Source organism: Tachysurus fulvidraco, chromosome 1 (assembly GCF_022655615.1).
Source record: "Tachysurus fulvidraco isolate hzauxx_2018 chromosome 1, HZAU_PFXX_2.0, whole genome shotgun sequence".
Lineage (NCBI taxonomy): Eukaryota > Metazoa > Chordata > Actinopteri > Siluriformes > Bagridae > Tachysurus > Tachysurus fulvidraco.
In genome coordinates this window covers 14,731,730-14,744,999 of record NC_062518.1, presented here as the reverse complement: position 1 = coordinate 14,744,999, position 13,270 = coordinate 14,731,730, and the positions used below count along the sequence as shown (strand labels likewise).

General features: G+C 43.5%; 1 protein-coding gene across 1 annotated transcript; it reads right to left on the bottom strand.

Annotated features, from left to right (window-relative positions):
• Positions 1–150: 150 nt before the first annotated feature.
• LOC113657073 (calpain-1 catalytic subunit-like) lies at positions 151–10,404 on the bottom strand. Its single transcript, XM_027168620.2, has 2 exons — positions 10,108–10,404; positions 151–388 (listed from the first exon to the last, which is right to left on the bottom strand). The coding sequence occupies exons 1-2, from the start codon at positions 10,279–10,281 to the stop codon at positions 197–199; spliced, it is 366 nt and encodes a 121-aa protein (XP_027024421.1). The 5' UTR covers positions 10,282–10,404; the 3' UTR covers positions 151–196.
• Positions 10,405–13,270: the final 2,866 nt, after the last annotated feature.

The following is a 13,270-nucleotide window of genomic DNA, read 5'->3' as shown; positions in this document are numbered from 1 at the left end:
AATGAAAAAATATAAAAGTGTAATAAAAGAAATGAAATATATAGATATTAATTTGCATATATTTATTAGTTGATTGCGTTTATTTATTGGTTAATTTGCATCAATTTGTTGCATATTTGTATATATATTTGATTAATTTGTGTGCATTTACTGGTTAATTTGCACGTGTATATTTAGTGATTATATATCAGGCAGCCTACTTCTCAGAAAACACCCGCAACAGGAAACTGGCTTCTTTGTTCGACTCAAAGATGGCTGGAATGATGACGTATTCATCAAGTGGACGGTCGAGGCGTTGACACACCTCCCGACTGTTCACGAATTCGTTTTGAGCCACCGGCCTCTGCAGATCTTCAGGTCCAAGGCAGACATCCTGCTTTCCTTTATACTGCAACACACAACACACAGAGTGATGTGTATAAACACACAGGATGTATTCACTGTTTAATGATTGTCCAGATAATTTATAATATCCATCCATCCATTCATCCATCCATCCATTTTCTACCGCTTATCCAGGGCCCAGACTTCCCTCTCCCCAGACGCTTCCTCCAGCTCTTCCGGGGGAATACAGAGGCGTTCCCAGGCCAGCCGAGAGACATAGTCCCTCCAGCGTATCCTAGGTCTTCCCCGGGGCCTCCTCCCGGTTGGACATGCCCAGAACACCTCCCCAGGAAGGCGTCCAGAAGGCATCCGGAATAGATGCCCGAGCCACCTCAGCTGACTCCTCTCGATGTGGAGGAGCAGCGGCTCTACGCTGAGCTCCTCCCGAGTGACCGAGCTCCTCACCCTATCTCTAATGGAGCACCCAGCCACCCTGTGGAGGAAACTCATTTCGACCGCCTGTATCCGGGATCTTGTCCTTTCGGTCATGACCCAAAGCTCATGACCATAGGTGAAAGTAGGAAAGTAGATCGACTGGTAAATAGAGAGCTTCGCCTTGCGGCTCAGCTCTTTCTTCACCACAACAGACCGGTATATCGACCGCATCACTGCAGAAGATACACCGATCCGCCTGTCGATCTCCCGCTCCATCCTTCCCTCACTCGTGAACAAGACCCCAAGATACTTAAACTCCTCCACTTGAGGTAGGAGCTCTCCACCAACCTGAAGGGGACAAGCCACCCTTTTCCGGCTGAGAACCATGGCCTTGGATTTGGAGGTGCTGATTCTCATCCCCGCCGCTTCACACTCGGCTGCAAATCATCCCAGAGCATGCTGAAGATCCTGATTTGAGGAAGCCAACAGGACAACATGATCTGCAAAAAGCAGAGACGAAATCCCGTGGTCCCCAAACCGAACTCCCTCCGGCCCCTGACTGTGCCTAGAAATCCTGTCCATATAAATAATGAACAGGACCGGTGACAGAGGGCAGCCCTGCCGGAGTCCAACATGCACCGGGAACAAGTCTGCCTTACTGCCGACAATGTGAACCAAACTCCTGCTCCTGTCATATAAGGACCGGACAGCCCTTATCAGAGGGCCCCGGACCCCATACTCCCAGAGCACCCCCCACAGGTCACCACGAGGGACAAAGTCGAATGCCTTCTCCAGATCCACAAAGCACATGTGGACTGTTTGGGCAAACTCCCATGAACCCTCCAGCAGCCTGGCGAGGGTATAGAGATGGTCCAGTGTTCCACGACCGGGACGAAACCCGCATTGTTCCTCCTGCATCCGAGGTTCAACTATCGGCCAAATTCTCCTCTCCAGTACCCTGGCGTAGACTTTTCTGGGCAGGCTGAGGAGTGTGATCCCCCTGTAGTTGGAACAAACCCTCCAGTCCCCTTTCTTAAACAGAGGGACCACCACCCCAGTCTGCCAGTCCAAAGGCACTGTCCCCAACTGCCACGCGATGTTGCAGAGGCCTGTCAACCAAGACAGCCCCACAAAATCCAGAGACTTGAGGTACTCAGGGTGGATCTCATCCACCCCTGGTGCCTTGCCACTGAGGAGCTTCTCAACTAACTCAGTGACCTCAGCTTGGGGGATCGATGAGTCCTCGGCCTCTGCTTCCTCAGTGGAAGATATGTCGGAGGGGTTGAGGAGAACCTCGAAGTACTCCTTTCACCGTCCAAGAATGTCACCAGTCGAAGTCAGCAGATTCCCACTCTCACTGTAAACAGTGTGAGCAGGGCACTGCTTCCCCCTCCTGAGACGCCGGACGGTTTGCCAGAATTTCCTCGAGGTCGACCGATAATCCTTCTCCATGGCCTCACCATACTCCTCCCATACCCAAGTTTTTTGCCTCCGCAACCACCGGGCTGAAGCTCGCTTGGCCCTCCGGTACCTCTCAGCTGCCTCCGAAGTCAGGCACCGGAGACCTTACAGGCTCCGAGCAGTCGCATCGACAATGGAAGTGGAGTACATGGTCCACTCAGACTCAATGTCTCCAACCTCCCTCGGGATCTGGTTGAAGCTCTGTCGGAGGTGAGAGTTGAAGATCTCTTTGACAGGAGACTCTAGTACGTTTGGGTCTGCCAAGTCTGTCCAACTTCCTCCCCTGCCATCGGATCCAACTTACCACCAGGTGGTGATCAGTTGACAGCTCTGCACCTCTCTTTACCCAAGTTTCCAAGACATACGGCCGGAGGTCAGATGAAACAACCACAAAGTTGATCATCGACCTCCGACCTAGGGTGTCCTGTTGCCACGTGCACTGATGAACACCTTTATTCTTGAACATGGTGTACATTATGGAAAAACTGTGACTAGCACAGAAGTCCAATAACAGAACACCACTTGGGTTCAGGTCGGGGGGGGCATTCCACCCAATCCCGCACCTCCAGGTGTCACTGTCGCTGCCCACATGAGCGTTGAAATCCCCCAGTAGAACGACGGAGTCCCCGGTCGGAGCACTTTCCAGCACCCCTCCCAGAGACGCCAAGAAGGTTGGGTACTCTACACTGCCATTTGGCCCGTAAGCACAAATAACAGTGAGAGACCTATCCCTGCCCCGAAGGCGCAGGGAAACGACCCTCTCGTTCACAGGGGTGAACTCCAATACATGGCGGCTGAGCTCGGGGGGCTATGAGCAAGCCCACACCAGCTCGCCGCCTCTTACCGCGGGCAACTCCAGAGTAGTAAAGAGTCCAGCCTCTCTCGAGGAGTTGGGTTCCAGAGCCCAAGCTGTGCATGGAGGCGAGCCCAACTGTCTCTAGTCGGTATCTCTCTACCTCCCGCACAAGCTTAGGCTTCTTCCCCCCCAGCGTGGTGGCATTCCATGTCCCTAGAGCAAGATTCTGTGTCCGGGGATTGGGTCGCCGAGGCCCCTGCCTTCGGCTGCCACCCAATCCACAATGCACCGGCCCCTATAATTTATAACAATACGTTTGTTTGTTTGTTTGTTGGCATTGTATAAGGTCCTACATGGTCTTGTAGTAAAAACTGTTGTAAAAGCCAACACTATTAAATAATGGTTACACAAACTATTGTGTATGAAACAACCTAAATTAATTTGCTTGCACATTTGTTTGTATAATGCTAAAACATCAACACAGTAGGTTAGAAGTGCAAAGAAATACAGTCTGGTTGACAAGTGGATCTGTTCTCCTTAATGGATCTGTTCACCACGCCTGATTGAAAAGCTTCTACCTCAAACTGTAGCAACAAAGATGTAATTATATTGTATTTGCATGCTGTAGCATTATGACTTCCCTTCCCTAGGAGCTGTAGAGCCCCAAAACCCAGCGTGTACAAAGTGAGCACCATGAAGACATGGTATGTCAAAGAGCTTGATCCTTACTGAACATCCTTAAGCTTTCCCTTCACACTAGTGACAAGAAGATGGAGATCAACTCTATATTAATATGACCATGGTTATGGGATATGATGTTCAAAAAGCACATATAGGTATGATCGTTAAGTATCTACAAAGATTTAGCCTCATACTGTATGTGTCACAAATGTGGTATGAAGGTAGAGGGAAACAGAGGCTGGCTTCAAGATCTTCTGGATCTTGTCACAGTATACCAACTACTTCGGAATGGATTACACCACTGCTACATGCAATACACACCTTATCTGGAACCTGCAAGGAAAAAAAAACACACCAAAGATAATGCCATTATAACAGTGACTTCGAATTCAAGCAAATGATTTCAAATCAAACAAATTTCCAGTTGCACTTTCCTTAAAAATTCTGACAAGACCTCTTTACATACTAGCAAATGGTGCACCATCCTTTCACTGTTACTGATAAGATTATTGTAGCTGCCACTATAGGCAACTCTCATATATATATATATATATATATATATATATATATATATATATATATATATATATATATATATATATTCAGTTTGTAATATATGCACTTTACAGTTTTAGGGAAATAAATGGTTAAAATGTTCAAATTGTTAGAATGGAACAGCAATGTATTTTTTCTTGTTGATGTTGATTTATTTATTAGTTAAAACCATAGAAGGGTGAAAGGGAACATATAATTTTGCTTCACTGGGGAATTATTTAATTGTTGCTATCACTTCCGGGGGGTGCACGAGGTAGAAGAGAAGCATAAGGTACGCGCTGGTAATGTCAGTACAAGTTGCTCTTTAAAGAAGTACTAAGAAATTCATATATTATTGTTCTTATTTTTAAAGAAGAAGAAGCTGTTAACCCTCAAGTTTATTCCTCTTGAGTTAGAGAGGCCAATGAGGTATGTGTTTGTTAATCGCCTTTTTGTATGTAACTGTTTATTTAGAAGCAGCCATTTTAAGTGTATTTTCTCACTTGTTGAATGTGCACTTTATTTAAGTTATGTACTGTATGTCCTTTCATAGTTCTGACGGTATTTGGGCATTTGGAATGTTTGGCATTATTGAAGCATAAGGCTACAAGACATGAAGACTTGTCCAAACTAAATGTCTGTTAAAAACCAAGAACGACCTGAGCCTTTTATTCAACTCAAGGGGAGCAACAGTAAACGAGCGCTCGTTAAGCTCGTTAAGGTGGTGACGTCGCTCTCAAGCATCAAAGGAAAAGACGGACTGCATGCACACAAGTACCAAACCAGCGTTATCCGGGTCCAAGAGTGCAGCGTGATTAAGCTAAGAAGTAACGCAAGTTAAATGTAAAGATTGACCTTGCTAACTTTAAAGGGACTCTGTTATTAAGAATTTAAAGGAGTACTGTGCTGTGGTAAAGTCCAAGCTTAATTTATTGCTTGTTTAATATAAAGTGATTGTTGCTAAGCTTATTTCAAGTCAACTACTAGTACTTTGCTAATTTAATGGTACAGCAAGCTATTTAAAGGTGAAGTCTTCATTGTGTCATTTTTTGATATTGAAGGTCATTTGTCTTATTTTATAGTGAAAAAGCCTAATTTCTAATTTTGATTTATGGTGTTTGACACACATTTAAGTTTATCTTTAAAGAGAAAAGTACTTTTAAGTTTATAAGCACATTTAAGAGCATTTAATAGCACTTAGTTAAGTTAAAGTCACAAGTAACAAAGTTTAAAGCACACTAGAGTAGTGACATGGCCGATCAAGACTGTGATACTGAAGCTGTGGAGATACAGCAACAAGTAAGTCCCGATGAGAGAACTCCGGACACAAGCCCAAGAGCCAAGCACAAGTCAAGCTGCTAAAGAAGAGAGCTGGAGGAAAAGCCAAAGAGTTCGGAAACTCACTGAAAAGGGCCAAGCACTGCATGAAGAAAAGGCAGATAAGCTTAAAATTTGCTTTAAGGCAAGCTATGATGAATGGAAAGTCACTGCTAAGCAAGTTAAAGGAGTACTTGAAGCACCTGTCAGTACAAGGTTATATGATCACCTTGTTCGGATCCAATATACTTCAGCAGACGTCAAACAAGCCTATGACAAGCTGCGCAGTCATGAAACTCCTGACGGAGACACTCGTCGCAGGATGGATACATGTGACGCTGTTTCTCAAAAGCTCATACAACAAGTTTAAGAATGCCTGGTAGAAGGTGGAAATATAAAAGATTTAGCAAAGAGATCAACTCGCTGTAGTGAAGCTGGTTCAGTGTTCAGCTCAGCAGCGTCCAGAAAATCTAAAGGCTCTAGAAATACAGCATCCTCTCATAGATCCGAAGGTTCACGGAGCACATATTCAAGTTCAATCAGGTTGTCTGTAAGGAAACAAGAAGCAGCCGCTGAACAGGCTGCAACTGAAGCAACTCTGAAAGTTATGGAGGAAATGGATCGTGAAAGAAACAAGCTTGAAAATCTTGAAGTAGAAAACCGACAAAGATTAGCAAAACAAGAAGCAGAAAATGCTGAAAGACTAAAGGCATTAGAACAGAAGCGAAGAGAGCTAGAACGTCTAGAAACTGTAAGGAAGATGAATGCTGCCAAAGCATGACTGAAAGTGTATGAGCAAAACTCAGACGAAGAAATCTCCGATCTCCTTCATGATAATGCTAATCAAAGGAAACCTGTTTCTAAGCCAATAAGTCTGCCTGAACATGAGTTCGCACCCTCACAACCCACTGCAAATCTGCAACAGTTTTCTACTCCACAACTTACAACCAATGCTACACAAGAAGATAGCATTACGGCACTTGCTAGAGCTTTAGCAGAGTCCATTAATATGTTGTTCACTTTCACAACAGTAGATCCTTTGGTAGAACGCTTCCTGACATTCTCCAGCTGGACAAGGTTGATCAAAGCTACTGCAAGACTTACCAGATTTGTAAAGGAGTTTATAGGTTCAATAAAGAGGACTAACGAAGCTACAAGTCTTGAAGAAGGGCAAGAAGCTGAGCTTACAAGAATTTGCCATTGTCCAAAGATCTGTCTTCTCTAAAGAAATCAAAGAACTTCAGTCCCAAAAGGAGTTAACTACTAAAGACAAAGCAAACAGATTGTATCGACTCAATCCCTTCCTGGACGACAAGGGCATCCTTAGAGTGGGAGGTAGATTAGAGCATGCAACTTTACATCCATACATCAAGCATCCAGTAATCTTGCCAAAGACCAGCCATATCACCAAGTTTGATCACTATCATCAGCAAGTGAGACATCAAGGGTGTGGCATGACCATAAACCAAAAGATCTAATGGCATATGGATTCTTGGCTGTTGTCGAGCAGTATCATCGTTTATCTACAATTGTGTCAAATGCAGGAAATTCAGATGTCGAACAGAGGAACAAAAGATGGCAGACCTGCCTAGTGAAAGAATGGAGACAACTCCTCCGTTTACTTACTGTGGGATGGACTGTTTCGGCCCCTTCTATGCTAAGGAGGGAAGAAAGGAACTAAAACGCTATGGACTGTTGTTCACTTGTTTGTGCTCTCGTGCAGTACACATAGTTACTTAATGATTTATCTACTGATGCATTCCTCAACTCACTTCGTGCTTTCATTGCTCTACGCGGAAACATCCGTCAACTGCAATCAGACCAAGGCACCAATTTTGTTGGAGCAAGGCATGAGTTCTTGGAAATGATAAGAGATGGACCAAGAATGCCTGAAACAACTAGGTTGTGAGTTTGTCATGAACCCACCCTCTGCCAGCCATATGGGTGGAGCCTGGGAAAGGCAAATCCGAACAATCAGGAGTGTGTTAACATCCATCCTGGATCAGTCATCCCGAACACTTGATGATTCATCCTTAAAGACCTACCTATACGAAGTCATGGCAATCGTAAATAGCCGACCTTTAACAGCACACCTGCTCAATGATCCTACTGGACCTCAGCCACTTACACCAAACCTTCTTTTGACAATGAAATCATCAATAATACTGCCTCCACCCGGAGATTTTGTAAAGGAAGACCTTTACCTCCGTATATGGCGTAGATGCAGTATCTAGCCGATGAATTTTGGCAAAGATGGAGAAAGGAGTATCTGTTGAGCCTACAACAAAGACAGAAGTGGCACAAGACAAACAGAAATGCGAAGGTCAATGATGTAGTGATTATACAAGATGATACAACACACAGAAATGATTGGAAACTGGCTAAAGTTACTGCTGTGTACCCAAGTCAAGATGGATGCGTACGAAAGGTGCAGTTGCTAATCAGTGACTCAGCATTAGATGACCATGGGAAGAGACTAAGTAAACCAGTTCATCTAGTAAGACCAATCCACAAGACTGTCACATTGCTAGAAGCAGATTAGTACAGTTCATAAGTACATTTTGGAAATCACAAGTGATTTGGTGGGAGTGTAGCTGCCACTAGAGGCAACTCTCATTTATATATTCGCGTACCTCGTGTTCGGACGGCATTTGGGCATTTGTGGCATTTCGGCATTTGGAATGTTTGGCATTTTCTTCATTATTGGCATTATTGAAGCATAAGGCTACAAGACATGAAGACTTGTCCAAAATAAATGTCTGTTAAAAACCAAGAACGACCTGAGCCTTTTATTCAACTCAAGGGGAGTAACAGTTATGATGTTACCTTGTAGATGTAGAAGCCAATGGCGTCGTTTTCAACGCCTTTTTGTTTGGCTTGGCGCGCACCTTTCTGCATCAGTGCCACAAGTGCTGAACATTTATCATCACCCTGACTGTCGATGTCCAGTTTCACCCGATACTGTGGGTTTGTGCAGAATGTAGCTGCAGAAACCACCAGAGGTGGCAAAAGTACACACACCTCAAGTAGAAGAACAGATACTCATTTTTTTAAAAGACTCCAGTAAAAGTAGAAGTAGTGACTACACTCTTTTACTCAAGTTAAAGTAAAGAAGTATGGGCTCTGACGTGTACAAAAGTCGCCTTTACTACTACCTGTTTAGTGTCAAGCTGGTAACTGGACATCACGTTATATCTCCCTCATATATGGCTATGGGTGTTCAGGAATGTCCTCGTTGTTAGTTATTTTAACATCGGTGACTCCCTCTGAATTAACATTAGCCATTCCTTTTGTAGGCGTGCTGCTCATTGTTAGCTCCGCTATACTTAGTCTATGTCTGATAGCCAGTAAATAATACAGTACACCAGTCACATGGGGAAAAAGCCACACGATGATAGGCTGGAAACAGCGCTCAATGAGAAGAAATAATACTAAAAGTAACGAGTCCGTTTTGAAAATGTAAGAAGTAAAAAGTACAGATATTTGTGTAAAAATGTAATGGGTAAAAGTAAAAAGTTGTCCGAAAAATAAATAGTGGAGTAAAGTACTGATACCAGAAAAATTTACTTAAGTACAGTAACGAAGTATTTTTACACCATTACTTCCCACCTCTGGAAACCACAAACACACACATACAGTGCATACATTTACACACACACACACACACACACACACACACACACACACACACACAAAATACTTACATGGTCTGTATTGTGAGCTTTTTTGTTTGTGACACAATGTGAGGGCTACTATACAAAGTGGGGCCTGGTATAACTGAACCAAGCCTCTCTGATTTATCATAGCTTTATAAAAAGCTCTAAGGATTTTGCAGGAGAAGCAGATTTGTGTAATCAAAGTACACATTACACAAAAGATAAATGAAATAAACTGTTGCGTTTTAGAGGGAATACAGCATAAAGCTAATATATTATTATGATGCCATCAGTGAGACCGAGCACTATAATGCTTTGCTCAACATTAATGGTGTCATTGTGAAGCTACTGATAGATATTAGCATCAGAATGCTGTTGAGGACGCAAGTAAGGGTACACAAAGATCACAGTTTCAAAAGACATGGTAACAAAAGGAAACAGAGTGTATAGTGTATACTATACATATTTACACTGTGAGTGTTGTGGTGTCTGTGAGTCCAGGTGTGTGTTTAGTAATTAGGTGAGTTTGACTGTGAGAATATTTGAATGCTGTTGTTCTTAGAGGCCATGTTTGAGTTCTGGGAAATGTAGATGTATATTACCCTCAACCATAACCACCCAACACTGATTACACCTCCACACCTGTGCCTTATACGGCAATACTTCCTGATATTTACTATGTATTTGATCAGTTATTAATATTTTACCCGATGTTGGCCCTAAAGTGTTCGTGTTCCACCTTTTCATCTGCTTTTTCTGTCTCAGATGCTTTTAAGGGTCTAAGAAACATTGTGACCAAATTTGTGAATAGTTTGTTTTTCCAAAAACCAAAGCCTTTAAAAAAAAAAAAAAAAAAAAAAACAGCACTAAAAGGTAGTTGTGTATTGATTCAACAGCACTTACCCCAGGCCTTTTCCATTCCACCCCCTTGGTCTTGGCTGAATTGGGTCCTAATACATTAAAGCCCAGAGACTCAGGCGCAGCTGGGAAATGAGGATCGCGGAATATTTTGTTTTCCCTCAAACACTGACTCCGGAGGACCTCGTAGTCCTGATTCAGGTACTTTGATACAGACATGTTTCTGCCTTCTGTTGAGACGTGTGTGACAAAATGTTGTTGAAAGTGGTGTTGTCATCAAAGTGAGGATTAGTGAGTTTTGGTTTCTCCTCCTCCGGGGGTGTGGACTCCTGAGAAATTCAAGTGGCAGTAATGACGGGTGCCAGGTGACGGTGATTAGTACTCGGGTGATGTGGATCTGGTTTGTTGAGTGAGGGGAGAACCTGGCGATTCCGTGACATGCAACAAATGAAATTAAGTTCTTATTCATTATTTTAAAAAATGAATAATAATAATTAGTTTTTCCATGAACAATGTTCCATAATTTTCTCTAGAAAACACCATTAAATATATACATAATAACTGTAGCCTTTTGTTATAGCCTATATACATAATAGCCTGATGGTCATATCATATCTTATCATATCTAGTGTTTATCTTCTGTCAGTTTGGTATATTTGGTATATCTATGTAGGTCAGATGTTTCTTTATCTCCTCAGATCACTGTAGAGGGGAGGCAGGTGAAAGGGTTTTTCAAGCCACCACTAATAAGTAAAGATGTTTTCTATTGGTCAATGGAATGTCTTTGTGTTTGTTCTTTAGTTAAATTTTGGTCCTGCATGCCAGCAGAACTTGATGTGTGCTCAGTGTTTTACTGATTCAATTACCCCAAAAGATGGCAGACAACCTGTTGACAGGTACACACTTTTACCTGCCCTGCCCCTTTCCCCACCCTCTGCCCTCCGCCCTTCACAACCTGAGCATAAGCTACGTCGAGCTGCACAGAGATGCAAACACTCTTTACCACGCTCTTTGAAGACTAGCACCTGAGACCAACCTGTATCAAGATGTCTAACATAGCCCATGTGCTGGCCAAAAGGAAGCACAAAGAGGAAGGAATGGGAGGCAATGACACTGCCATTCTTTTCAGTAACCAGGATTTTAAAAGGTTGCAATGTGAGTGCTTGGACAGTGGCAAACTCTTCTGTGACCCCACGTTCCCTGCTGAAGCCTGCTCTCTAGAATACAACCAGCTGGGACGATATTCCTCCAAGACCACAGGAGTGGAAAAGGCCATCGTTAAGAACTATGATGGTGAGTGATAGATAATCTGTACCTTTGAGGCATTTTTTCATATGTAAATTAGACAATATTGTTTTTCTTTTCCTTATTGTGGAGATCAGACAGTGCTTTAATGTATCACCAATGTATTGTGTACAGCTTCAGAATAACTCCACCCTAAACTCATCACAAAACTTCTACTACACTTAAACATTCTTCTAATAGACTGGGAGGCAATGACAATGCCATTCTTTTCAATTACCAGGATTTTGAGAAGCTGCAATATCAATGCTTGGATAGTGGCAAACCTTTCCGTGACTCCACGTTCCCTCCTGAAGCCCACTCTCTAGGATACACCAAGCTGTCACGATATTCCTCTAAGACCACAGGAGTGGAGTGGAAAAGGCTATCGGTAAGAACTATGACAGCGAGTGATAGATAATCTGTACCTTTGGGGCATTTTTTAATATGCAAATTAGACAATGTTGTTTTTCTTTTTGGGAAACAAGGAAGAGCTGAAAACTGTCCAGAGAGAACTGAGAAAGAATATCAGGGAAGGAAAAGCATGCTACAGGAGGAAGATGGAGAATCAGCTGCAGCAGAAAAATGTCAGTGGTGTGTGGAAGTGGATCAAAACCATCACTGGTCATAAGGAGCCCAGCTCTCGGGCTGAGGGTGACCAGAAGTGGGTGAATGATTTAAATCTATTCTTTAACAGCCACTCTTACATTTACATTTACAGCATTTGGCAGACGCCCTTATCCAGAGTGACGTACACAAGTGCTTAAATCTCTAACATTGAATACATTAATGCTGGTTCACTAGGTTACATACTTAAGATACCATGAGTTTAAAACATTTGTTCAAAGTTACAATGAAAAAAGTAAAGTTTTTTTTTTTTTTTTTAAATGCAAAAGATAAGGAAAGAAGTGCTAGTTGAAGTGCTTCCTGAATAAGTAGGTCTTCAACCGCCGCTTGAAAATAGCCAGTGACTCAGCTGTCCGGACCTCTAGGGGAAGTTCATTCCACCACCTTGGTGCCATAACAGAGAAGAGTCTTGTAGTATACTTGCCTCTTACCCTGAGAGATGGTGGAACCAGTCGAGCAGTGCTGGTAGATCGGAGGTTGCGGGGTGCAGTGCGAGGAGTGATGAGGGCTTTGAGGTAAGAGGGAGCTGGTCCATTTTTGGCTTTGTAGGCCAGCATCAGTGTTTTGAATCGGATGCGCGCAGCTACCGGAAGCCAGTGGAGGGATCGCAGCAGCGGGGCGGTATGTGAGAACTTTGGCAGGTTGAAAACAAGCCGGGCAGCTGCATTTTGGATCATTTGCAGAGGACGGATTGCGTTCATAGGTAGACCTGCCAGCAGTGCATTGCAGTAATCCAGTCTGGAAATGACAAGAGACTGAACAAGTACCTGAGCAGTCTGTGTGGACATAAATGGCCGAATCCTTCTGATGTTGTAGAGAAGAAACCGACATGAGCGAGTCACATTAGCAACATGAGAGGAAAAAGACAGTTGATTGTCCATGGTTGCCCCAAGGTTGCAAGCTGTGGCTGAAGGGGAGATCAGATCGTTGTGCAAGGATATAGCAAGATCATGACCTGGGGATGAATCACCTGGGATGAACAGCAGTTCAGTTTTGCTAGGATTGAGCTTTAAATGATGAGCAGTCATCATGATGAAATTTCTGCCAGACATGCTGAGATCCGGTCAGAAGCTGTGGCATCTGAGGGTGGGAAAGAGAAGATAAGTTGTGTATCATCAGCATAGCAGTGGTAAGAGAACCCATGTGATGAAATAACTTCCCCAAGTGAGTGAGTATACAGGGAGAAAAGAAGAGGACCAAGTACTGAGCCCTGTGGCACGCCAGTGGAGAGTCTGTGTGGAGCAGATGTCACTCCCCTCCATGTTACCTGATATGAGCGTCCTTCCAGGTAGGAGGCAAA

What these genes read in the sequence shown, in the direction of transcription:
- LOC113657073 (XM_027168620.2), bottom strand. Translation starts at nt 10,281, where the DNA reads ATGTCTGTATCAAAGTACCTGAATCAGGACTACGAGGTCCTCCGGAGT. An exon ending in TGGAATGGAAAAGGCCTGGG is followed by an intron (nt 389 to 10,107) that starts GTAAGTGCTGTT and finishes TGTGTGTTGCAG; the next exon opens with TATAAAGGAAAGCAGGATGT.